General features: G+C 39.5%; 1 protein-coding gene across 6 annotated transcripts in view; it reads left to right on the plus strand.

Moving 5' to 3' along the window:
- LOC140714138 (cytoplasmic polyadenylation element-binding protein 1-like) overlaps window positions 1-25,404 on the plus strand; it is a 95,182-nt gene that overhangs the window by 35,396 nt on the left and 34,382 nt on the right. For all 6 annotated transcript variants that reach the window (XM_073024961.1, XM_073024960.1, XM_073024955.1 and 3 more), the window contains exon 3: window positions 13,763-13,948. In XM_073024961.1, the coding sequence (XP_072881062.1) occupies window positions 13,763-13,948 (186 nt within the window). The remainder of the gene's footprint in view (window positions 1-13,762; window positions 13,949-25,404) is intronic.

Raw genomic sequence — 25,404 nt, forward strand, 5'->3', positions numbered from 1 at the left:
GTGTTCTAATCTACATCCCTTGGCTACCTCTCATTAACACACCATTGTCTTCTACATTCTTAAGATTTCATTCTCCTACTAAATTGGATACATGCATAGCAAATAGCAAGTTCAAAGCTGACTACATAGTTTTGGTTACACAACAAACAATGCAGCTTTTATACTCCAATACTGGTAAATGAATGAATGTGAGATGAATTGAATGGCTTGGAAGCCGAATAATGCCAGAATTGGTTGTTCCATTATTGCTGTCTATAAGGAGTTTTTAAGTTCTCACTAACTGCATGGGTTTCCATGAGTTCTGGTTTTCATTCATGGTCCAAAGACCTACTGATTGGTAGGTTAATTGGTCACTGTAATGTGTCCTGTAATTAGGCTAGGATAAATTTGGGGTTTGCTCTGCAGTGTGGCTCAAGGGGCCGGAAGGGTCTATTCTGCATTGTATCTCAATAAATTATAAATTGCAATTTGGGGGCATGGAACAGCTGACTGAATTTCTAATAGGTGGAGAGGCAACTTTCAACCTGATTTGAAAAGGTATTTGAAGTTACTTAAATTGTTCCACTTAATCTTCAATCCAAGCAACCACGTTCACTAAGTATTGGATCATCTGAGATGCTGAATGAAATTCATTGTTGGTTTCTGACACAATCTAGTTTTCATTAATGTTATGGTACAGGCACATTTTTTAACTGTGCAGCAAGATAAGTGCTGCTGAGCCCAAAGTAGAATATGTACATTTCCAAATGTACTTGAACATTTTGCTTTAAAGCAAAAATCCCAAATATTTTGAAAGATAGCTTTTCACTTTTGAAACCAAGTCCTTGAAGTGCTGAGTTTTGTTTTTGCATGTTTCTTCAAACATGCATCAACTTGTTAGATCACATTGTAGTATGTGATGATCAGTGGTGTGAAGGAATTAAGTGCAGAGGGGTGATGCAAAAATAACTACCAGCTACCTCATTAGTAATTCATTACTGGAAATTCACCCTTGCACAATTCAAATCACTGTACTTTTGAGGTATGGAAAAAATTCACTTGTAAATTGTGTGGTGGTGGAGTAAATATTTCAAGTCATTTCTTCAAATGAGATGTGCCTGTGTATCAGAATTCTCTAGAGCTGTAGTTCTTCCCCTGTGCGCGCACAACCTGTAATGTGGGCATTGACTATATGTGAGAAAACATGGAAGTGAATATTTTCCTTGCAGGGATTGCAGTTCACATTTTCCCCAGGTTAGTGGTAACACTGCCTACTGTACATCACAGCATTAATGTAATACTTCATTTAAAATATTCAACTTTGTGTAACATGCCACAGAACTAATTCAAATAAACAGAGCGTTAAATTTGTTCAGCCAAGGATGCATTTGGGGTCTACAGGATTAAACAGCTGGAGCCTTTGGTAAATTGGTTTACAAAAGACCTTGCATGTGAACTCCATTCAACACATTACCGTAGATTCCGGACTACAGAGCGCACCTGATTAAAAGCCGCTGGCTCTAATTTTAGAAATAAAATCAATTTTTTAATTGTAAAGGCCGCACCGGATTTTCGGCCGCAGGTGTCCCACGTTGTAATATGAGATATATCTTTCTGTGTAAATTACATGTGAGGATTTTTTAACTTTTAATTAAATCCATATGGTAACAAAAACAAATACATATTGCAAATGCTTTTTTTGAACCGTGCCCGTAACGCGGCTACTTTTAAATATACATTGCGTATACTTCTTTACTGAACAACATTCCAATATCTCCTAACGACTGGTAAAAAATATATATACTGCAGCCTACCAGGAAAAGTTATTGATTGCCTTTAACTTAAAAGCAGCGTTTCGCTCCGCCGCTTGACCCCCTCCTTTCCGTTTATTCGCAAACGGCATTTTCCCACAAGACACCGCGAAACCGGGTGTGACGTCATAGCATCCCGCGATGTAGTACAGAAAACAAATATAGTTAAAACTCTTCTAACTTTAACTAGAAAATGAATTACTAAGCGAAAATATTATAAACTAAATAACTGCCATAAGGCAGCACAATGCTTCGAGTGTTTTCCATGTTGATGAGGGTGAGTACAAATGACTGATTTACAATAATTTAATTGTGAAAGTGCGCTTGATTTATCGTACAATTTCATTGGACCTCTGTGAACTACTCATCAATTTTATTGGTCTACTGTTATGAGGCAAAATGTTTACGAGGCGGCATGAAAAAAATCATGTATTAGCCGCTCCGTATTAAAGGCCGCAAAGTTCAAAGCTGTTCAAAATGTGGGGAAAAAAGTAGCGGCTTAAAATCCGGAATCTACGGTAGTTTCATAGCCAGTATCTGCCAGAGATCTTTGAAAATTGTGTGTGGTGAGCAATAAGGCTGTCAGCTCTTGATGAAAGCCCTAAGCTGTGTGCTGTTCTACCTGCTTGTAGATGTATTCCATAAATGGGTAGAATACTGTATTTTATACATTTTTCTTGCGTTTGGAGATGGAAGCTGATACACTTGATCTGAAATTTGAAAAGATCTCACCATCTTGATCTGGTGGTTCTTTCTAAATTTTAGACAGACTAATGTGTACATAATTTCATGATTAAATGCTGTATAATTAATGGAATAACATAAGATTGCAAGCGGCTTCATTGTTTTTGAATTTATTTACTATTTTAACTTGCTTTTCACCAAGTTTGTATGCAACCTTGCCAAATTAACTGGTGTATTCACATTGCAATGAGACAGAACAATACACAAACAGATCAATATGTAGTGCTGAGAGGGGGTGTCCATTGCTCTAAAAGAAATAGATCCATACATTGCACTTCCCCTTTAGATTATTGCAACATTAAATGTTTTGTACATAGTTTATGAAGGAGAAATAAAACTAATATTCCAAATAAACATGCTTTCGCAATGTCTGTAATTTCAGTTCTAAAGGTTCAGTCTTTCGGGTGGCACTCTTTATTTCAGGTTAGTGCCTCTGGAACTGTGGAGTGTCATCAGGTTTGGTAGATGTTTTGTCTAAGAACATTTTGTTTCTGGTGTCACATTGCTGTCAGTGACATCACTGAAGTCAGATTGTAATGTGTCAGTCTTGTTGGATGCAGTCAATTCAGGTGTGTTCTTCAGTTGAGCATCTAGTATCTGGTTCACATGATATGTCTGATCTTCAGCATCCACTCTGTACATCAGTGGTCCAGTTTTTGTTGCTATCCCACCAGATGTCCACTGTCCTCTCAGTAATTGTGTGCCTGGACTTCCTGTCCAATCTCAAACTGGCTGAGCTGTTGATTCAGTACTTCCCTCAAGTTCTGGTTTCATGAGGTCTGTGTGAGATCTGATTCCTGTTCATGAGCAGCATTGCAGGTGTTTGATTGTCATCACATGAACAGAGTTCCAATACAAAGTTGTCTGCCTTGTGTTGTAGAGGAATGCCCTCCATGTCCATTGCTTTAATGGACTGGAAGCTTTGGATAAATCTTTCAGCTAAGCCATTTGTTGCTGGATGGTGAGGAGCTGACTTAAAATGTCTGCCATTTCTCCATGAACAGTGGGAATTCTTCTGACGTGTATTGTAGTCCATTGTCATTCTTAGTTCTAGAAAGTAGTGAAGATGGTCCTCGGGGTGGAGACGACCTTTGAGGTGGTTGACTTCATTGGTATAACCTCCGGCCACATCGAGCGAGCATCCACAGCAATCAGGAACGTGGGAGTCCGTGAATGGCCCAGTAAAAATGGTATGTACTCTTTGCCATGGTGAAGATGGCCACTCACAGGTGTAAAGGTGCCTGTGGGGGTGCATTTTGAACTTTTTGGTATCCTGAACAGCTTTTGGCTAAGTCTTCAATCTATTCCTGGTCTTTGCTACTATTAGGGCTGCTGTTGCTTGTTAATGCTGCACAGAGAGCTTTCACTGCTGGTCCAATTGGATTTTTCACAACAATTCAAGTCTGAAAAGTGCTGGGCCTCCACTTTTCAGAGCCTAAAGCTCTAACTGGTGTGTTTGGCCTTGTGTTACATTTACTGTCTGTTTCACTTTGAGAGACCTTTTAAGTCTTTAGCATCACTGAGGTCTCTAACGGTATCTTAAGTCTGTAGTCAGCCTCTGGAATTATGGACAAAGCTGACCCTGAATCCAGCTCCATTTTCAGTTTTACACCAGACGTGTCTTGTGATCCAGGTGATTTTTATGATCTGTTTCAGTTGTACTATGCTGCTCTAGGCATGACAGCTCGCGTTTGTCCAGTATTTGGTCACTTCATTTGCTTAGTTTTCTGTGTGAAACTCTTCACTTGGTGTGATTTTATTCTTGTGCTTTTTGTCTGACTTGTATACTTTGTTTTTAAAAAGTGTGCAGGAAGTGTCACAAGCAAGGTCACAATCATTTGCATTATGGGAGGATTTGCCTCATCGATAATATCTTTTGCTTTTTGCACCATTGGGTACATCTTGTGCATTTCACATTCAACCTTTTCTAAAGTTTTGCATCCTTTGCTGTAGTCTCCAGTGATATGGCAATGATCAATGCCTGTTCTAAGGTTAGGTCTCTTGGACAGTAGCCTCAAGTGCTTTGACTATGCGTGCCATGTAGAAGCCTGTCCCTTAATGCATCAAGAAGTCCATCTCTAAAATCACTACTAAGCAAGTGTGCATTCTGCAATGTGTTCAGAAATGCTTTCATCTTTTGTAAAATCTAAATCTCAGCTGTTACCAGTAGTTTAGATGATTAATCATAACAATTTTGTCAACACCTTGCTGGCTTTTCAGGGGTTGCCAGGTTGTGTAAGAGACTGTTCTTGGGGCCCATTAAACTAAGAAGCATAGGGGCCTTGCTCCTCCACGTCGTTCATGTTGCAGTACAATTGAACCCTCTCGATATAAGATTCCTAGCCTTCGTTAGTGCTATCAAACACATCAACTTTCCCAACTGAAGCTATTGCTGCATTATTTTCACTTTAAATTCAACACCTCTTTCACTGTTACTATGCACTGTACTCGCACATTTGTTAGTGTCTCTGATGGCCTTCTCATACTGTTTAACTCAGTTTTGTCCTGTAACTGTTAGTGCAGTTGATGATATTCTAACATTCAGGTTTGTACTTGTTACCAATATGTTGTCTGTGCACAACTACATATCAATTAAATAAAAGCACACATAGGAGATGGTGAAGGGAGAACAATGTACATGTGTAGACAAATTATTACGTAGTGCTGGGGGGGGGTATTGCTCTAATAGAAATAGATCCATACATTACAGAAATAGTGGGAAACAAAACCAACTTTATCACCTGTTGTTGTTGTAGTAGTAGTAGACCTGGGTACTAGAAATTGTGGCAAAATCTGGCCTGTTGAACTTGGCCCAATTTAACAACACCTCAGGGATTGTGCCAAAACTGGGAGACAAGCCTCTGTCTAGTCAAGAAGCAGCCTAATGATCATACTCAGAATTGTACCCTACAATTTATGTCCCAGACCCAACACCACTTGTATGTCTTGCCCTTTGAGCAAGCCAGTCTAGCAGAGGTGCTGATAGTAGTATATTGTTGAAGGGGAACATTTAATCCAGATCCCCTGATCTCATGGCATCAGGTCCTCTAATCTTAATCTCTGGTTAATCCATCTCTGCTTCCCGTGGTCCCCAACAAGACAGATGACAGTCTTCAGCCAATTTGATTCACTCCATGATGCCAAGAAACTGCTAAAGGATACAGTAAAGATTAAGGACTTTGACTGCATTCAGGGCAACAGTAGTGAAAATGTGCTTCAGTATAGTTACAACACTAACCTCAAGAATCTGGGAGGAGGAATATAACTTTCTACCCATTAATCTACATAATTATCCCTAAAGCAACTGGAAGGGATAATAGTGCTATGCAGCAGCACTTCCTAAGCAACCAACTACTCAGAAGCTCTGTTTCCTTTGCTAGTCACTTGGCTCCTGATCTCTCGGTATGAGCTAAATTTGAGAAATATGTAACTGCTATTGACCGAAGACAACATTTGATCAAGTATTCTTCAATGATCCCTGGGTGAACTGGAGTTGACAAGAATCTGGGAAACACTCTTGTTGGAATCATAACAGAACACGAAGGTTGTAGTAGTTGTTTGAAGTCGGGCATCTCAGCCACAAAACATCTCTGCAGTACTTCCTCAAGGTCATGTCCTAGATCCAGCCATTTGCTTAAATAACCTTCAATAATAAGGTCAGAAATTGGGATTATTGTATAAACTTCAGCACTTTTCATAACTCTCATAAGCAATCCACAGCAAATTGTAGCAAGACGTGGATAAAATCCTGAGCTAGGCTGAAAGGTGGCAAGTAACATTTTTCCATTAGGAAAAGTCCAATCGTCAGGCTAATGTCCAATCGTATTACATTCACTGAATTCGCCAACCATCAATATGTTTGGAGCTATTACTGACCTGATATCTTAATGTAAATATACACAATGTGGCTACAAGATCAGGTTAAAGGCTAGAAATTCTGCAGCAAATAATTTGTCTTTGAACTCAAGTCTATCCACCTTCAAGGCTCAAATTAGGAGGGTGAGGGAATACTTGCCACTTGCCTACACATGCACCTTCAATAACATACAAGCTATAAGCAGCCTGCTTAATAGGCACCTCTCTGAACTGTTTCACAGTGGGTACAGGTTGAATGCTCATTTGAAATGTTTGGAGCTGAAGCATTTTAGAATTTGGAATGTATAATGAGATAGCTTGGAATTGCCATTTCCCACTGTTTAGACCCCTTTCAGTTTGCCTACCAGCCCCGACTAGGAGTTGAGGATGCCGTCGTCTACCTGCTGAACCATGTCTACGCCCACCTGGACAAGCTGGCGAGCACTGTGAGGGTCATGCTTTTTGACTTCTCCAGTGCGTTCAACGCCATCCGCTCTGCTGAGTGAGAAGCTGACAGTGATGCAGGTGGATGATTCCCTGGTGTCATGGAGTATTGATTACCTGACTGGCAGACCACAGTACATGTGCTTGCAACACTGTCAGACAGTGGTCAGCAGCACTGGGGCTCCACAGGGGACTGCCCTGTCTCCCTTTCTCTTCACTATCTACACCTTGGACTTCAACTACTGCAGAGTCTTGCCATCTTCAGAAGTTTTCTGATGACTCTGCCATAGTTGGATGCATCAACAAGGGAGATGAGGCTGAGTACAGGGCTACGGTGGGAAACTTTGTCACATGGTGTGAGCAGAATCATCTGCAGCTTAATGTGAAAAAGACTAAGGAGCTGGTGGTGGATCTGAGGAGGGCTAAGGCACCGGTGTCCCCTGTTTCCATCCAAGGGGTCAGTGTGGACATGGTGGAGGATTACAAAAACCTGGGGATATGAATTGACAATAAACTGGACTGATCAAAGAACACTGAGGCTGTCTACAAGAAGGGTCAGAGCTGTCTCTACTTCCTGAGGAGACTGAGGTCCTTTAACATCTGCTGGACAATGCTGAGGATGTTCTACGAGTCTGTGGTGGCCAGTGCTATCATGTTTGCTTTGTGTGCTGGGGCAGCAGGCTGAGGGTAGCAGACACCAACAGAATCAACAAACTCATTTGTAAGGCCAGTGATGTTGTGGGGGTGGAACTGTACTCTCTGATGGTGGTGTCTGAAAAGAGGATGCTGTCCAAGCTGCAATGTCTCCCATCCACTCCATAATGTACTGGTTAGGCACAGGAGTACATTCAGCCAGAGACTCATTCCACCGAGATGCAACACTGAGCGTCATAGGAAGTCATTCCTACCTGTGGCCATCAAACTTTACAACTCCTCCCTCGGAGTGTCAGACACCCTGAGCCAATAGGCTGGTCAAGGACTTATTTCCACATGGAATAATTTACCTATTATTTTAATTATTTATAGTTTTATATTGCTACATTTCTACACTATTCTTGGTTGTTGCGACTGTAACGAAACCCAATTTCCCTCAGGATCAATAAAGTATGTCTGTCTGTGCTACTGGCAAGTGGTCTTGGAGTGGCATGCAAAAGTTTGGGCACCCTGCATGGTCAGTACTTAGTAACACCCCCTTTGGCAAGTATCACAGCTTGTAAACGCTTTCTGTAGCCAGGTAATGTGTCTTTCAGTTCTTGGGGGATTTTTGTCCATTCTTGCAAAAGGCTTCTAGTTGTGAGATTCTTGGGTTGTCTTGTGTGCACTGCTTTTTTGAGGTCTATCCACAGATTTTCAATGATGTTTAGGTCGGGGGACTGTGAGGGCCATGGCAAAACCTTCAGCTTGCTCCTCTTGAGGTGGTTCATTGTGGATTTTGAGGTGTTTAGGATCACTATCCTGTTGTAGAAGCCATCCTCTTCAGCTTTTCTTACAGATGGTGTGATGTTTGCTTCCAGACTTTTGCCGGTATTTAATTGAATTAATTCTCCCCTCTACCTGTGAAATTTTCCCTATGCCACTGGCTGCAACACAAGCCCAAAGCATGATCATCAATCCACCCCCATGCTTAACAGTTATAGAGGTGTTCTTTTCATAAAATTCTGCACCCTTTTTTCTCCAAACATGCCTTTGTTCATTGCACCCAAAAAGTTCCATTTTAAATTCACCAGAAAAGCTTTGCTATCTTATAGCCTTCTCCTTTGTGGGCATCATTTATTTTAATTTTCAGAGTGCTTGGTAGCTGCGTAGAGGAGCCCATGGCTGCTGATTGTTGGGACAAGATTTGAGGAGTCAGGATATTTATAAAGCTTTGGAATTTGCATCACCTGGCCTTTCCTAACGATGATTGCAAACAAGCCATAGCCCTAACAAGCAAAGTTCTGAGACCTTGGTAAAAGTTATGAGGGCTCAAATCTTGGATTGCCCAAGCTCTTGCATGGTGCTCCTTTTTTCACTCTAAAATTGTACAAAACAAAAATAATACACCAATCTTGCTTAAGATGTTGAAAAGAATGTTCCATCTTTAACTTTATGACTTTTGGAGATCAGTTCATCTTCTACTCAACTATTCACAGTAAGAGAAATTTTGACCGGGGTGCCCAAACTTCTGCATGGCACTAGGTATCTTTTGCTTTTCATCACATATGTACTAATGCTGCCATTCAGCATGTTAGATTTTCATCAGTGACGATCTTAGTAAGCTTGTCCATGAATTTGTTTCTTCATGATCAGCAGACACTTAGCACTAAAAACCACAAATCTTAAATTGCTTTCATGTTGTGCCTTTTCTTAAATTACTGTAACCAGGCTGCAAAATATTCAATTACCTTTCATTTTCAGTTAGTGATCTTGTTTCATGATCAGCATACTTTTAAATGACGTGCTCATTCCATTGATTAATCTACTCTTTCAATACAGATATTCATCTCTGCTTGATGCAGTTCTTCTATTTTTCATTAACTTTTGCTCATACACGAGGTCACTTCTCAGAACTGTCTGTGGTATATAAGAGACCTGTGCATCACCTGGAACCTTCCCACCACCTTGTAGAATTTTCTATCTGTGGTGTGTCAGTGCACAAAAAAGAACTTGGGAGTTTGCAGGTTTTAGGATTTTGGAATTTCAGATGAGGGGTATTTGACCTTTAGTATGTTCTACAGCAACTTGCCAAGAATTGCTTGGCACCTTTCAAACTGTAGCTTTTTTTGAGCTACTGTAGAAGGACAATGACAGCAACAGCATGGGATAACTACCTAGATCTGGCTCTCCAAGTGACACTATCTTGACTTGGAAATTATGCTGGTCCTTCACTATCACAGGGTTAAAGTTTGGAACTTTCTGACAGCATTGTAGAAATATGCACACCACGGACTGCATTGGTTCAAGAAGGCACTCACCACCAACTTGAGGGCAACTAGGATTGGCCAATTAAGTACTAGTTCAGCCTGCCATCCTTCTTGAGCATGCTTTCCATCCATGCCGGGTTGAGCGTCGAGTTAGCCACTCGGCCTCATTTTTAAAAAAACACACAAGGGTCGAGTCAGGAATGTTTTGGACACGGCACATTTTGGACAAGGCAGTGGAAATAAAACCAGAACTCGCTGATTTGTTAGGTTCTTTATGAGCCATGGATTAAAGTGCACATTTGATGCCTTTCAGTTCATGTGAGGTGCTGCAAGGGGCAAACAGCAAGTCTTTGATCCTGGTTTCTGTAACCAATGTGGCATTGAAAACTTCCAGTGTAGTATTACATTGCCAGTGTGTAGTAAACTGCCAATGCATATTACAGGTAGTTGAAAAATTAAAAATAAAAATAAGATCTGATGGTACCTGTGGAAGGTGACTTTAGGTTGAAATCCTTCAGGACTAGGAAGGACGGAAGATGGTTGTTATAAAGCTGCAGGGAGTGTGGATAAATAGGAAAAAAATCACCTTGGAGTGCAGTCAGTGTTACCCTGTGATTAGCTGTAAACAAAGTCATCTGGTGTTTTCCACATAATGTTCTGGCAGAGGACTGATCTGTACTACCTAAACTGATTTCAGCATTTATTTCAGATTTCAAGCAGGTTTCATTTAATGTGTTCAACAGACTGGGTGTGGTTATTGCTGTTCAAGTGAGGTAGCTTGGGTTCTGCAAATCTAGAAAATCTAATCCCAATTTTTAGCAAGATGTAAAATTGAAATTTCTTTGAAGAAATATTTGGTCAACTATGAAATACTGCTTAGATTAGCTTTGTCACATGTACATCAAAACATAGGGAAATGTACGGTCTGCATCAATGACATTTGCAATCTGAGGATTATGCTGAGGGTAGCCCATCACAATTCTGGTGCCAACATAGCATGGTCACAACTCCCACATCCCAAAGACGTATGGTTAGGGTTTATGAGGAAATGAGAGCACCTGGAGAAACCCAAAGGGCATGGCAAGAACATACAAACTCATTACAGACAGTGTTGGGAATCAAATCCTAATTATAATTGCTGTCACTGTTGAGCATTGTGCTACCCGCTATGCCACAGTGCTGCCCATGCTAGTTACTAGCTTTTGAAAGTTCTAAACCATCAGGTGTTTTGTTACAGCTCAGTGCTCCCTACTGGTAAGGATACAGATGTGATCTTGCTGAGTTCACAACCAGTACTAATTTATCATGTTGGCATTGAGATATAGTTTTATCAAGTCTAATACATTAATGGTCAACAGTGACTGGACTTCAAGTTTTTACAAAAAAAAAATTGAAGTCCTGTCATTATTTGGGCAACATGAAGTAAGCAATTTTACAAGAGGTTGCTTTTAACTAGCTTTTCAGTTGTGTAGCAGAACAACTTTGAGAAGTGCTTTAGTTTTTCCTCTGTGCATTGGGTGTTGGTCTTTTGGGTTTCTTGATTTGTGGCTGCCTGTAAGTGGATGAATTGCAAGATTGAACATGAGGAAATCTGCAGATGCTGGAAATTCAAACAACACAAAATGCTGGTGGAACACAGCAGGCCAGGCAGCATCTATAGGGAGAAGCGTTGTTGACATTTTGGGCCAAGACCCTTTGTATACTTTGAATATGTACAGTACTTTAAACTTTGAATGTTTCTGGTCAAAAAGAATCCATCCTACACAAGATTTGGCACATCCAAACACCTAATGTGGGTACCCAGTTTCTCCTCCCAATTTGAATTAATAATACTCGCTTGGCTTCTGGGTGTGACTTGTTGAAGAGATGTTCAGTTAACACGGACAGTTTATAAAACATTAAATTAACTCTTGATGGTTTTAGATAAACATTAAATTTTGATTCCAGAAATTTCATTCTGGCGTGGGGTACATTTAAGATAGAAAATAGCATTTGTCAGCAGGAAGACAAATTTAGTTTACTTAGTACTTAAATCACACACAAACCCATGTGCTGACATGTCTTTCAATTTAGGCTTTGAATAGCATGAAAAGGTTTTAAATCAAATTGTATGCATGGTAACCTTTCCTCCTTTTGAGGATTTTCCACAACTAACTTGGAAATGTCAGCTTATCAAAGGTCTGATTCTTAAATGTATATATCCAAAACTTGATTTACAGTTTATTAATGAAAAACAGAAGAGCAAATGCTGGAATCTGCGGATCAAGCAGCATCTTTGGGAACAAAGAAATTGATGCTTCATTGGAAATCCTGCATCAGTCCTGTTTGCTGTTAAACTATTATTAAACATGCCATAAAATTGGTTATAAAGGATTAGTGTTTACTTAAATCTGTAAAAGCAGTTTCTTGTGATCTTTTCCCTCATTCATTGTTTAAAATTCTGCCCAATCTTAGCTGCCACATTTTGCACAGTTGAGATTTCATTTGCACATGGTATCAAATTTTGTATTGCAGAAACCTCCCCTTGGAATCTTTTTCTGGAATGTGACATTTACTGAAATATCCCTTTTTACCAGTTCACCTGTTCTAATTTTGTGCCTTCCTAGTTGTATCTAAGTTTAAATACTTTTATTGGCTCCATTATGTATTCTGAAATGTAAAGTTTCATCATGGCTGTCTATGCATTCATCTTGCTTTAACTGTGCAATAATGTATGGTATAATTTGCACCTTGGTTCCAGAACATGATAAGCAACTGTCTTAAACTTGTATCATAGGCTCCCTTTGATCTGTTTTTCCTCTGGTTAAAATGCACATTATTCTTGCAATTTAAAGTGCTCTAAAGATTCCTCGAGATTGTTTACTTTTTAAGTAGCTACTATTGGAGGTGCAATTGATATTTGTCTTGAGGCATTACGCAATAGAGTAAAATGTGGGTTTGCAAAGGGATTGGGGTAAAAATACAATTTTTGCTTTGGTAGCAGGGTTTTGAGCATGTTTTGGTCTTGAAGGGGTAACTTATTTACAGTCATGTATTGATTCCTGGGATAGGATATGGGGCAAACACGAGGAAGTCTGCAGATGCTGGAAATTCAAACAACACACAAAATGCTGGTGGAACACAGCAGGCCAGGCAGCATCTATAAGGAGAAGCACTGTCGATGTCTCTCATCCCAAAACGTCAACAGTGCTTCTCCTTATAGGATATGGGGCATTGCCAGTAATGTGCATGTGAAGAGAGCTTAGGCAAATGGTACCCTTCTGCAATTTATCCATAGTACAGTACATTTTAACTAGTATTAAATTTACTTTCCCATTGTAAATATCTTCCCACAAGTTCAGAATTAATCCTGAGTAAACAGTCCAAAAGCAAAACCATTTTCACAGTAATCAGAAACCAGTAAAGGAAAACAAATTAAACTTGCACTAGTAAAAATAGAAGCTAGTAAGCTCCACTCAGAAGCTTCCAGATAAATGCATGACTGTTGCTGTATAGAATGTAGTTGATTAGGTGTCTTTCAAATTCTCTTAGCTTTAATACTGGAAGTGAAAGAAGAATTAATTTCCTTAAGGTGGCATCACAACCTTGTACAGAAGATAATTGGATGTAGAGCAAGTCCGGCATGTCAGAAGTAAACAGACACCACACAGCCAGAATAGTTCAGTTTATTCTGCATTTGCTGATTCAGGGCTGGAGCAAGCAGTTGGAAGTTATCCAGATTAAAGTGTTGAAGGGGAGGAGAATGTGGTGGTGCAGCTGTTACATCAGTTTGATTTTGCCAAGCTTCGAGTTGTTCTTGATGCAAAGATTCTTGCAGTTCAGAATAAACTTCAAAATATTAAGTTCTTGGACTAAGTGATGTAATTCACAGGATTGTAGTGAGTGCATCAGCATTTTAATCATATGCTAAACAACTGATCCAGCCCAAGGTGCTTGGCAGTTTTAGAGGGTGCAGCTACCGATTAGGTGTTGGACAGATGGGATGCAGTCAACTGTATTCTTAAATATTAATTTCTCCCACTGTAGATTTGAATAAAACTGATCCAGGAGCTAGCAGCAGGATGTTGTTTCCTACATCAGTACAGGATTCATCACGAGGCCTCCCAGGCACAATGGACCTGTGTTTGGGCCTCCAATCCCTGAATTTAACTGGGTGGGACCGACCCTGGAGCACCCAGGACTCTGATCCTGCGGTACCTACCAGTTCATCAGGTGAGTGCAGATTAATTACACTGCTGTTAATAGTAGTGCTTAAATGTCTTGCTACTTTAGTTTCTTAATCTCACTTAATGATTGTTTGTTCAGAGTTTAAGTATGTAAATTGAGGCAATAAAGTCTTTGCTATAAATTTGCCTGTAATGTTAGTTTTGTAGGATTTAGCTTGTCAGTAAGGTGCTTTATCAAAAAAAAAGCTTTGGATGCAAAATTATATCTCCTTGCCCATTTAACAATGAGTCATATTAACAGCAAGTCCTGAAATGTGCTTTAATGCAAGCATTTCTTAAACAATTTATATTAACATTCATAAAATATCAACTTGGTTAACATTTTCAAGAAAAGCTTGACTTCAGAAGGCTTGGTTTAAAGTTGATGCCTAATAACTAGGAAGTTTTCCAGAATCTGATCCTGCAATATTCTGATACAAGGTTTGGTGGAGTTGATCATTGTGCAGAATTAATGGCATATCAGCATACTGACAGCAACCTTGATGTGCTAGTCTCTCAGTTTCATATGGTACTATCTCTCCTTGCTCTTTCCTGCTATTACCTTTCCATCCTCAAACACCTGTACTATTGGTTTGGAGTTGATTATACCCTATAGCAACACTTATTTGCGATTAGACCAAAAGACATTGGAGCAGAATTAGGCCATTCAGCCCATCAAGTCCGCTCCACCATTTCGGTCATGGCTGATCCCAGATCCCATTCAACCCCTTACACCTGCTCTCTCACCATATCCCTTGATGCTCTAGCCAGTTAGAAATCTATCAAATTCAGATTTGGATATACCCATGGACTTGACCTCAACTGTAGTCTGTGGCAGAGCATTCCACAGATTCACCAATCTTTGGCTAAAAAAATTTCTCCTGTTCTAAAAGGTTGCCCCTCAATTTTGAAGCTGTCTCTAGTTCTGGATACCCTCACTAGAGGAAACATCCTCTTCACATCCACCTTGTGTCCTTTCAACTATTGTATAGTTGGCTTGTCTGCAGTGTTTGAGCTATCTTAGATTTAATATAAAGTATCAAATGTGAGGTCCCAGTCTTTGAATTTGAACTCAGCTTATGAAAAAGCCACTTTCTCCCTCTGCCACTGGTCTGTGGGTTATCTTCATTTTCTAATTTGACATGTCAAATTAGACCACCAAATGTGAAGTTTTCCAGTTGGCCCTGAATTTTCAGCATTGATTCACAGCATTCTAAAATCTGTGGTAGACAAAAAGTGACTATAAGATATAGGGGCAGAATTGGGCCATTGAATCTGCTCCACCACTCCATGGCTGATTTATAATCCCTCTGAACCCCATTCTTTTGCCTTCTGCCCATAACCTTTGATGCCCTGACTTAATCAAGAACCTGTCGACCTTTGCTTTAAATACATGCAATAATGTGGTCTCCACAGCTGTGTGGCAACAGATTCCACAGATTCACTACCCTCTGGCTAAAGAAATTCTTCCTCATCTATTCTTAATGGGCATCCCTCTAATCTGAGGCTGGGCTGTCTGGTCCTAGAGTGCCCTACTATAGGAAACTTCCTCTCCGTATCCACTTCGTATCCGTATCTCCATATCCACTCCGTATCTAGATCTTTCTATTTGATGGGCTTCAATGAGATTTCATCTCCTCTCTTCTCCTCTCTCCCCCCCCCCCCCCCCAAATTGTTCTGAAGTCCAAGTACAGACCCAGAGCCATTAAATGCTCGTATGTTAACACTTTCATGAGAATGATCCTGGGAGTGAACCTCCTGGACACTCCAATCCTAGTATATCCTTAGAAGGGCCCCAAAACAATGCTCCTTTTGGTCTAGCCACCTTTAAAGCCTCAGTATTGCATCCTTGCTTTTATATTCTAGTCCTTGTGAAACAAATGCATAACTACATTTGCCTGCCCTGCCGTCGACTCCTTCTGCAGGTTGACCTTTAGGACAAGTTGTCAACCTGGGGTCAGTGATCCTTTGCTTAATGGTATTGGTTCTTGGCATAAAGGTTAGGAACCCTTGATTTAGGGAATGATGAGTGAGAAACCCAAGTCCCTTTGCAATGCTGCTTTTGGAATTTTCTTCCCATATTTTAATTAAAAAAATTCTATGCCTTGTTCTACCAAAGTGCATGAAAATGTGAAAAGTGAATCCAACACTGACCCCTGCTGAACACCAGTCACTGGCAGTCAACCAGATAAATACTCTTTATTCCTGCTCTTCGTCTCTTGCCAGTCAGCAAATCTTCTATCCTGCCCAGTGCAGATGGGAGTAGTTAATTTGAATGGTTTGGCATGAACTAGACAGGCTGAAAGACCAGTTTCTGTGCTGTACTTTTCTGACTCTGATTCTATCCATGCTAGTATCTTTCCATAAAACCATGGGCTCAACTTGATAAGCAGCCTCGTGTGGCACCTTGTCAAAAGCCTTCTGAAAATCCAAGTAAACAACATCTGATTCTATCCTGCTTGTTAATTCTTTGGAATTGCAACAGGTTTCTCAGGTAAGATATCCCCTTAAGGAAACGATGACTTCAGCCTATTTTATCCTGTGCCTCCAGGGACCCCAAAACCCCATGCTTAATAATATTAAAATCTCCCCAACAACTGAGGTCAAGCTAACTGGCCTATAATTTCCTTTCTTCTGCCTCTCTCCCTTAGAGTTGAGTGACATTTGCAAGTTTCTAGTCCCTTGGAACTATTCCAGTATCAGGTGATTTTTGAAAAGTTATTATTAATACTTCTACAATTCTTCAGCTACCTTTTCAGAACCCTGGGATGTAGTCCATCTGGTCCAAGTGACTTAACTATTTTCAGACCTTCCAGCTTCCCAAGCACCCTCTCCTTAGTAATAGCAACTGCATTCATTCTGCCCCAACACTAAAGTTTCTGGCATATTGCTAGTGTCTTCTAGTAATGACTGACACAAATACTTAAGCTTGTCTATTTCTTTATTCCCCTCTTGCTACCACACCAGCATCATTTTCTAGTGGGACAGTATCCACTCTCTCCTCTTGGTCTCTATATATCTGAAATATTTTTTATCCTCTTTATACTACTGGCTAGTTTACCTTGTTTCAACTTTTTTAGTTTCCTTCTGTTAATTTTTAAAAGCTTCCCAATCCTCTAACTTACAAAGACTATCTTTTAAGCTTGCCATATAAACTTTCACAATGAATAATCCTTAGTGGATTCCAGTTAATTGGGACACATTAGGGCTAGTACATTTTGGCTTATTAAATGGCTACCCCATTTAGCCAAAGTTTCATGGAAATAGTTAATGTATAAAAAGACAAACTACTGTTTAGCTAAATAAATGATTTAAATGTACAAGATAAATTAAACTTTAATGTTTTATAGTACTGTTGCAATTTTAGTAATTCCTATTAGTTATTGATGGAGGAATTCACTCGGTGTATGCTAACGGGTGTTCTTTTGAATGTAATTGAACAAATCAGCCTGGACACCTAGTGTAGATAGTAGACTGCCTTCACTGCCTTTGAAGATTTGGAGGATGCAATCATCATTCTCATTGTAACATTCTTTGTTCCTAACTTGCAGTGAAATTTCATTTTCACTCTCAGCCATTTCTAGCATTGTGAGCAAAACACTTCTGTATTGTCCTCCTGCTTATTTCTTGCCAATTATCAGTGATTAAAAATCACTGCTTTTTGAACTCGTACAACTGCTATTTAAAAAAAAACTTTCTCTAAGCAGTGTCTGATAGCCATACAAGTGCATGTGACTGATGCTACTTCTAAACTGTTTTGCAATCTCCTGTCTCAATTAAGTGGCATAGTGTCCCAAATGGAAGGAATCCCAGCTATGGATTAGCTTTTCTTTGAAGAGTCATCCCAAATAAGCAGCTTGCCCAATTAACTAAAATCCACTATTTGCCTTGAATAAAGATTTGCAATTGGAATCTTCAAGTGCAAGTTATGGATTTGAATACTTTTACCAAAAGCACTTTTTATTTTGGGTATGCTTCAAAGCTATTTGTTGCTGCCTAGGTACTTCAGGCATGTGGAATTGTCCCTGTTTCCCAGTGGTTTGTACGCTATTAACTACAGCAATGGTAGTATATCAAAAATACAAAGATGCTATTTAAAGCTTGAGGCACAAGGAGCAAAATATCTCTGGACTACCAGGAGGCCTTCTCTGGCTATATCCAAGGTTTACTAAAGTTGCAGTGAGGCTAGTACCAATGGGATGTAGTATTATAATATACATTGGTCTCTAGCCCTTTTCTCCAATCTTACTGTTAAGATTTTCTCAACTATGTACATTTATTGTCAAGGATGTACCTGCAAATCATGGTTATAAAATGGCAATATTCTGAGCTGGTCATGAGTTTCCCTCGATGTCTAATTGGGACACTTGTCTATTAATATTGTAGGAATATGGAAGTGTAGATTTGAATGCTTGCAGCAAAAGGGCAGAAGATGAGATGGTTAGGCAGGTGCATGTGGAATAAAATGAACCTGCCTCATTCTGTGTGACTGATCCTTGTCTGTTTTAAGCAAAACAGACATTCGTTTTGCATGTCCGGTGTTTTGTAAATCAGATTTTCAATGGCTTGATACTTATCAGCAGAAAGATTTAAGGACTGGGCATTTCTATTGAGGTACCTGGCAATCTTGGTGCTGTTTGCTGATGCTGGATCTTGTGTTAGCCAACAGCCTTTTTAAACAGCATGCCCAAGTTCCCATAGGAGCAGCAGTGAGATGCTTGATCAGCAAAATGCTGTACTTTTTCCATTCCTCCATACAGCTTTATCTAAGAGCTCCTTGCTTGTATTGAGGTAATCCTCATAAACAAGAGATTCTGTGGATGCTGGAAATCAGGAGTAAGAAAATGCTGCGGGTACTCAGGTCAGGTAGCATCTATAGAGGAACAAATAGTTGATATTTTGGGCTGAAACACTTCATCAGGATTTCAACATGTACATGATCCTTAGCTACATTGCTCTATTACTTATTTAACTGACATCAATCCCTATAGCACTTTACACTTGAGTATAGCTGAAATGTTAACCTCAGCAGTATTCCTTTCAGTCTTAAACTATGATCAAACTTGTTACATCATTGTAGCATGCTGGCATGCCTGAGATGAGACCTGTTACCAATTTCAGTTGCATCTAACTATCTTGCACTTGGTTGAAAATGAATTGTGCAAAAAAAATTAGCTTTTGTGCCAAAAATCATGGGTTACTTGAGGTGAGTTTTTTGTCTTCCATTTGTCTTTTCTATCAGATCTCTTGCTGCACCTCAATTTTTTTCTCCCATGTAATACTAATTGCATTGAATATATTTCCCTATTCCCTTTTCAAAACTACGATTATTAAATACTGGCAACACAATGCTGGAGGAGCTCAGCGGCCAGGCTTGCTGAGTTCCTCAGCATTTTGTGTGTGTTGCTTGGATTTTCAGCATCTGCAGATTTTCTTCTGTTAAAATACTTTTGTTACCTGGAGGCATCTAATTTTCAAGTTTTTTAAAAATGGCTTCTAGGGATGTCTGCCTTGGTACTACTTAAATAAAAGGCATATTTCCTATCTCATAGGACTAAAGCTGACCTTTGCATTGTATTCTCATTGAAGAAACAACTTGATATTATTTACTGACTATCCACTATACAAGTATAGTATCCTATTTAAGCTTTAAAGGTCTTTAAGAGGTGGAGGTTGAGGCCATGTCTCCAGGGTACTTAATAAATAAGATGTGACTTGCATTGACAAGCAGAATGTGACAGGCAAGGCAGAAAATTTGGAAGAATAGAGCATGTAGCACAGATTTAGTAAAATGCCAAGCTTAATCTTTGAAATTTTCCAAATTGTACAATATTTCAAAGAACATGTCAAAGGGAAAGAAGCTTGGATGGTGGTTTAATCAGTGTATTTGTGCAATGTATTTTGGTATAGAGGCAGTGGTTGTTATTGTAGAATGAGTTGGGGCTCAAGTCACGAATAGTAGAAAGATGAGTGTTAGGAGTAGCCCATATTCCACCAAAATTTGCCCCCCCCCAATTAGATTGTGGAAAAATGTAGCATCTTTTGAAGAGAACTATAATAGCACAAGATTTTAATACTGAATAGATGAACCAAGCAAGCAAAAGGTATTGCAATAAGAACTTCTGGAGTGTGTAAGGCCTACTGAATAATTGCTAGTATAGTTTCCAATGATTATTCTAGAATCTGAGGGCAGGATTATGGGACACGTTTTTAAAACCAAGATGAGGTAATCTTCAGCCAGGGAGTGAGAAATGTGTGGAATTTATTACCACTGGATTGTGCAGGCTAAGTCATTGGGTGCATCTAAGGAACAATTAATTGGTAAAGGAGTTGAGGGTTGCATGGCAAAGGTAGGAGAATGGGTTGAGGAAAAAACAAGATTAAATATTAGGGAAGATTCAGGGCTAAGTGAGCAGAAAAGTGCCAATAAATTAAAATAGCATTTTTAAAAACCGAACTGCCCTCTTGAAATTTAAGGATTGAGAGATTGCTAGTGGCCACTACACACTAGAATTCCAGATGCAGCTTCGGGGTGAATGTCACAGGTTTGAAACCACTGTCTTCAACTTAAATAGAGCAGTTAGAACAATTATGAAGGTAGAATTGTCTAAGGGCAATTGGGTTTTTAAAAAGACTAGCAGATATCTAAACAGCTGGTCTATATTCAAGAGTTTATCCCAGTTGGAAAGAAGGGTTCCTTGAGAATGAAGCATAATCTGTAGTTAATAAATGAGGTTGAGGATGATCCATACAAAAATGCTGAAAATACTCAGCAGGTCAGGCTACATCTAAGGAAAGAAAGTCAATGTTTCACATTGGAGACCCTTTGCAATTTAACATTATCCTATGTGCTGACAAAGTAGGGCATACCAAGTGCAAAGACAGGTAAGCCAGAGGACTAGAAATGTTGAGACCCTGTAGCAAAGAAAAATGACAGAAAATTGATTATGAAGAATGTTTCATGTGATATCAAAGTAGTAATATATGGAGAAAACTTGAAAGGTAGCAGCCCAAATGTGGAATCTTAGAGACTAGTGAATTAATGGGAAAGAAAAGTTAAATTGAAGGACACTGCAAATATCCCTACATTAACAGGAGCTAATTTGAAATTGAGAGACTTGCTAAAAATCCCTGTTGCTGTGAATAGTGTTAGAAATTCATTGGGCCAAAGGCCCAAGTGACTGCAGAGATAGAGGACCCATTGGTTTAATTTTTTCAGAACTTGCTAAATTCCAGAAGATTGGAAATTTGAAAATAACTCCTTTCAAAAGGGAAGAAGACAGGATGTAGGGAACTTCAGGCCAGTTTAACATTCATTGGCAAAGTACTGAAGCCGGTAATCAGCAGTAACTAATAGCTGAGGAAAGCTATATATAATCAAAAATGGTTCATGATTTTATGAAAGGTTGTTTGACAACATTTTGCTCTTGAATGTGAGACCTGGTAAGGAGGGAACCTGTATTTAGATTTCCAAAGGTATTTGACAAGTTGGTGCAGAAATTGAGCTGAAGTGTTAGCATGGATTGAAAACTGTCACAAAAAACATGGAATAAATGAATTTCTTTTGGACAGAAAGGGTGTATCAAGTGAAGTATCACAGGGATTGTTTCTTTGCCTTCAGTTGTCGAGGAGAGAACAAATTTTCCATTTACCGGTAATTTGAAAGTGGGTGGAAGAGCATTTGATGCACAGTGGTTCTGCAACAAGATGTAGATTGGGTGAAAACATGGCAAATCAATTTGGTATGAAAGTGGGGTTGTGGATGAAGGAATAAAAAGGGGTTCTGGAGTGAATGTTGATGAGTGAACTTAAGGTTATGAATGAATTCCAGGGCAATGTTTATGGCTTCTGCCCCTTTTCCAATCCTGATGAAGGGTCTTGGCTCAAAATTGACTTATTCCTTCCATAGATGCTATCTGATCTGAGTTTATCTAGCATTTTGTGTGTTGCTTGTGCTTTTTATTTATACCCTTGGCTTAAATGTATGGCTTCACCAAAGGAGTCAAATGGATAATGAGCCATTTGAGGTGGTGTATTTTGATTATACGGATTTTGGCCTTGGTATGCAGTGCCTATTTAAAAAGTATTCACCCTCTTCTCTCCCCTGTTTTATCACAGGTTTTAAAACAGTAAGTTTTCATGTTTTATTTTACAACATTGAATTGGTGGATTTAATTTGGCTTTTTTGACACTGAACAGAAAGACTTCCATGTCAGTGAAACATCTCTACAAAGTGATCCAAGTTAATTACAAATACAGTATAAAACACAAAATAATTGGTTACAAAAGTAATCATCCTCTGACACATCAAATCATTACTGGTACAGCCAGTTGGTTTTGGAAGTCACATTAGTTAAATGGAGATCACCTGTGCACCTGTGTTTGAATTGATAGTAGTAAAAAGACACCTGTATCTGGAAGGTCCAACTGCTGGTGAGTCAGTATCCTGCCAAAAACATGAAGACTAAAGAACACTCCAAACAACTTTGTGCAAAGGTTATTGAAAAGTATGTCAGGAGATGGATACAAGAAAATTTCCAAGTCACTGAATATCCCTTGAAGTACAGTTAAGTCAGTTATCAAGAATATGCCACAGCTGTAAATCTGCCTAGAGCAGGCAGTCCTGAAAAGCTGAGAGACCATGAGGGAGGCCATCAAGAGACCTATAACAACTGTGGGAGTTGCAAGCTTCATTGGCTGAGATGAGAGACTGCACATATAACTGTTGCCCAGGTGCTTCACCAGTCACAGCTTGTGGGAGAGAAAGCCTCTATTGGCGGGAGGGGGTAGAGAGAGAGAATTCACATGAAATCTCAGCTAGAGCTTGCCAGAAGGCATGTAGGAGACTCTGAAGTCAGCTGGAAGAAGGTTCTATGGTCTGAAACCAAAATTGAACTTTTTGACCATCAGATTAAATGCTATGTTTGGTAGAAGCCAAACACCGCACATCAAAAGCTCACCATCCCTACTGTGAAGCATGGTGTTGGCTGCATCATGCTGTGGGGGTGCATCAGTACAGCAGGCCCTGGAAGGCTTGTGAAAGTAGAGGGCAAAAGAATGCAGCAATGTACAGGAAATCCTGGAGGAAAACCTGGTGCAGTCTGCAAGAGAACTGCGACGAGGGAGATTTGTTTTCCAGCAAGACAATGACCCTGAGCATATAGCCAAAGCTGCACAAGAATGGCTTAAAAACAAAGCTGATGTTCTGGTGTGGCCAAGTCAGAGTGCATACCTCAATCCAATTGAGAATTTGTGGCTGGTATTAAAAAGGGCCATTCACTTATGATCCCTATGCAATCTGATGGAGCTTGAGCAGGTTTGCAAAGAATAATGGGGAAAATTTGCAGTGTACAATGTACAAAGCTGGTAAATACCTACCCCCCTCCACATTCAGGACTGTAATTGCTGCCAAAGGTGCATCTACTAAATAGTGACTTGAAGGAGCTGAGTAATCATGCAATTAATTATTTTGTTTTAATTATTGTAATAAACTTAGATCGGTGTAGAAATGTTTTCAGTTTGACATGAGTCTTTTTCTGTTGATCAGTGTCAAAGAAGCCAAATTAAATCCACTGATTCAATGTTCAGTGATAAAACATGAAAATTTCCTGAGGGATGAATACTTTTTATAGGCACTGTATCATTCTTCTGGATTCAGTTAAGTATGAAGGCATCCAGAAATTCTATCATTTGATGATTCTTTCATACTTCTAAATATTCTAAATAGGTAATATTAGTCAAAATCTGATTTAATATCATTGATGGATTTTGGGTAATCGTTCATTTCAGACTTGCCAAAAATTCAGGGTTAGTTCTCAGAATTGAACCTTTGCATAACTTGGAAATCCATGGAAAAAATGCTTTGTGGCAGCAGCATATTATATAAGTAAATAGTGCAAAAGGAGGAGAAAAATGGGGGGGGGCATTTTTCATAGATTCATTGTCTATTTCAGAAATCTGCAGAGGGGAAGAAGCTGTTCCAGAAACATTGTCTTTAGACTCCTGTACTACCATCTTGATGGGTGGCAGTGAGAAGAGGGAACTTGAAACAGCACACTTGGCCAAGTAGCAAAAATGAGCTGTTAAATCTACAGTGTTCTTGGTTTTTAGTTACAACAGCTATCATTGCTTCAGGAGTTGGTCAGTGTATGACTTTATGTATAAATTCAGTTCATGTTTCTACAGTGTAGAAACAGGTTTTTTGGCCCAACTAGTTCACATTGAGCAAGATGCCCATCCAAGATGGCCCCCATTTGCCTGAGTTTGGCTCAAACCTTCTAAACCTTTCCTATTCACAACTTGTCCAACTGCTTTCAGTTATTATTGAACTTGCCTTGGCCACTTCCTCCGGCAGTACATTCCACATGCATCTTGCATGTATACTGAAAGCATTTATCATAAATGTTTGTTTGTTTGACAGTCAGTCACTACATGTTGCACTTAAGTTCAGAATATGCTTTGATACCCTGTAGAAACTGACTGAAACAAGATTATTGCATGGGTTTCCAAAGTTATGTAAGGGTTCAATTCTTGAGAACTGAACAGAATTTTTGGTGATTCTGAAATGAATGATTGCCCCCAAATTTGTAATGAAATCCTTGGCCCTTGGACTAATTTACAAAGAGAAGTCTGAGGGAAGTCAGTATAGGTGATGGATGTTATCAGCAAGTGAACTGTATTGTATAGCATGTTTGTTGGAATGCAACCTGGGTGGAGTGGAAAATCAAGAATATTAGTGCACACAAACTACTGATGAGGTGGCCTGGGGTTTGCAATATTGTTTGAAGGCAGCTCAGGCTTTTCCTAAGTGATGTGAAATGTTTTGTGGTGAAGAGATCTGATTAGTGAGAGCAGTATTGGAAAATTCTGAGGACAAATCCCCAGAGTCTGACTGCATCCTTAGTTTCTGTGGGAGACTAGAGAAGAAATTGCTGATGTCCTTGCAGAAATTTGATTCATTGTTAACCTTTGAAGTTCCCAAAGGACAGGTGGCTAAAGTCCTTCTGTTTAACGGTAGCAAGGACAAACCAGGGAACTACAGGTTGGTCAGTCTGACATTTGTAGGAATTTGGAGGGATGAGATCTACCAGCATTTAGATATTCCATCTGAATAGGAGGCTGCATAGCTCTCTGCACAGGAAGATGTTTCTATCTTCTAGAGTTCCTTGAAGTAATAACAGGTAAGAGTAGGGCAGTGGATGTTTATTTAAACTTCAAGATCTCATATGACAGACTGGCTGGTTGATTAGCTCTTCTTGGGTTCCATGACATCTAGTAGCTGGCTTTGAAGTCAGAAGCAGTGTGTGGAGATTGATGGTCGTTTCTTAGCAAGGAGGCTGGTGACTAGTGGTGTGCTGCAGAGGTTGGTGTTGGAATTCTTACTCATATAAATGACCTGGATGTGAATGCAGATTTCAGGAAATTTGCAGGTGACAAAATAAAGTATGGATGATAGTGAAGGTT

The sequence above is a fragment of the Hemitrygon akajei genome, chromosome 21 (assembly GCF_048418815.1).
Source record: "Hemitrygon akajei chromosome 21, sHemAka1.3, whole genome shotgun sequence".
Lineage (NCBI taxonomy): Eukaryota > Metazoa > Chordata > Chondrichthyes > Myliobatiformes > Dasyatidae > Hemitrygon > Hemitrygon akajei.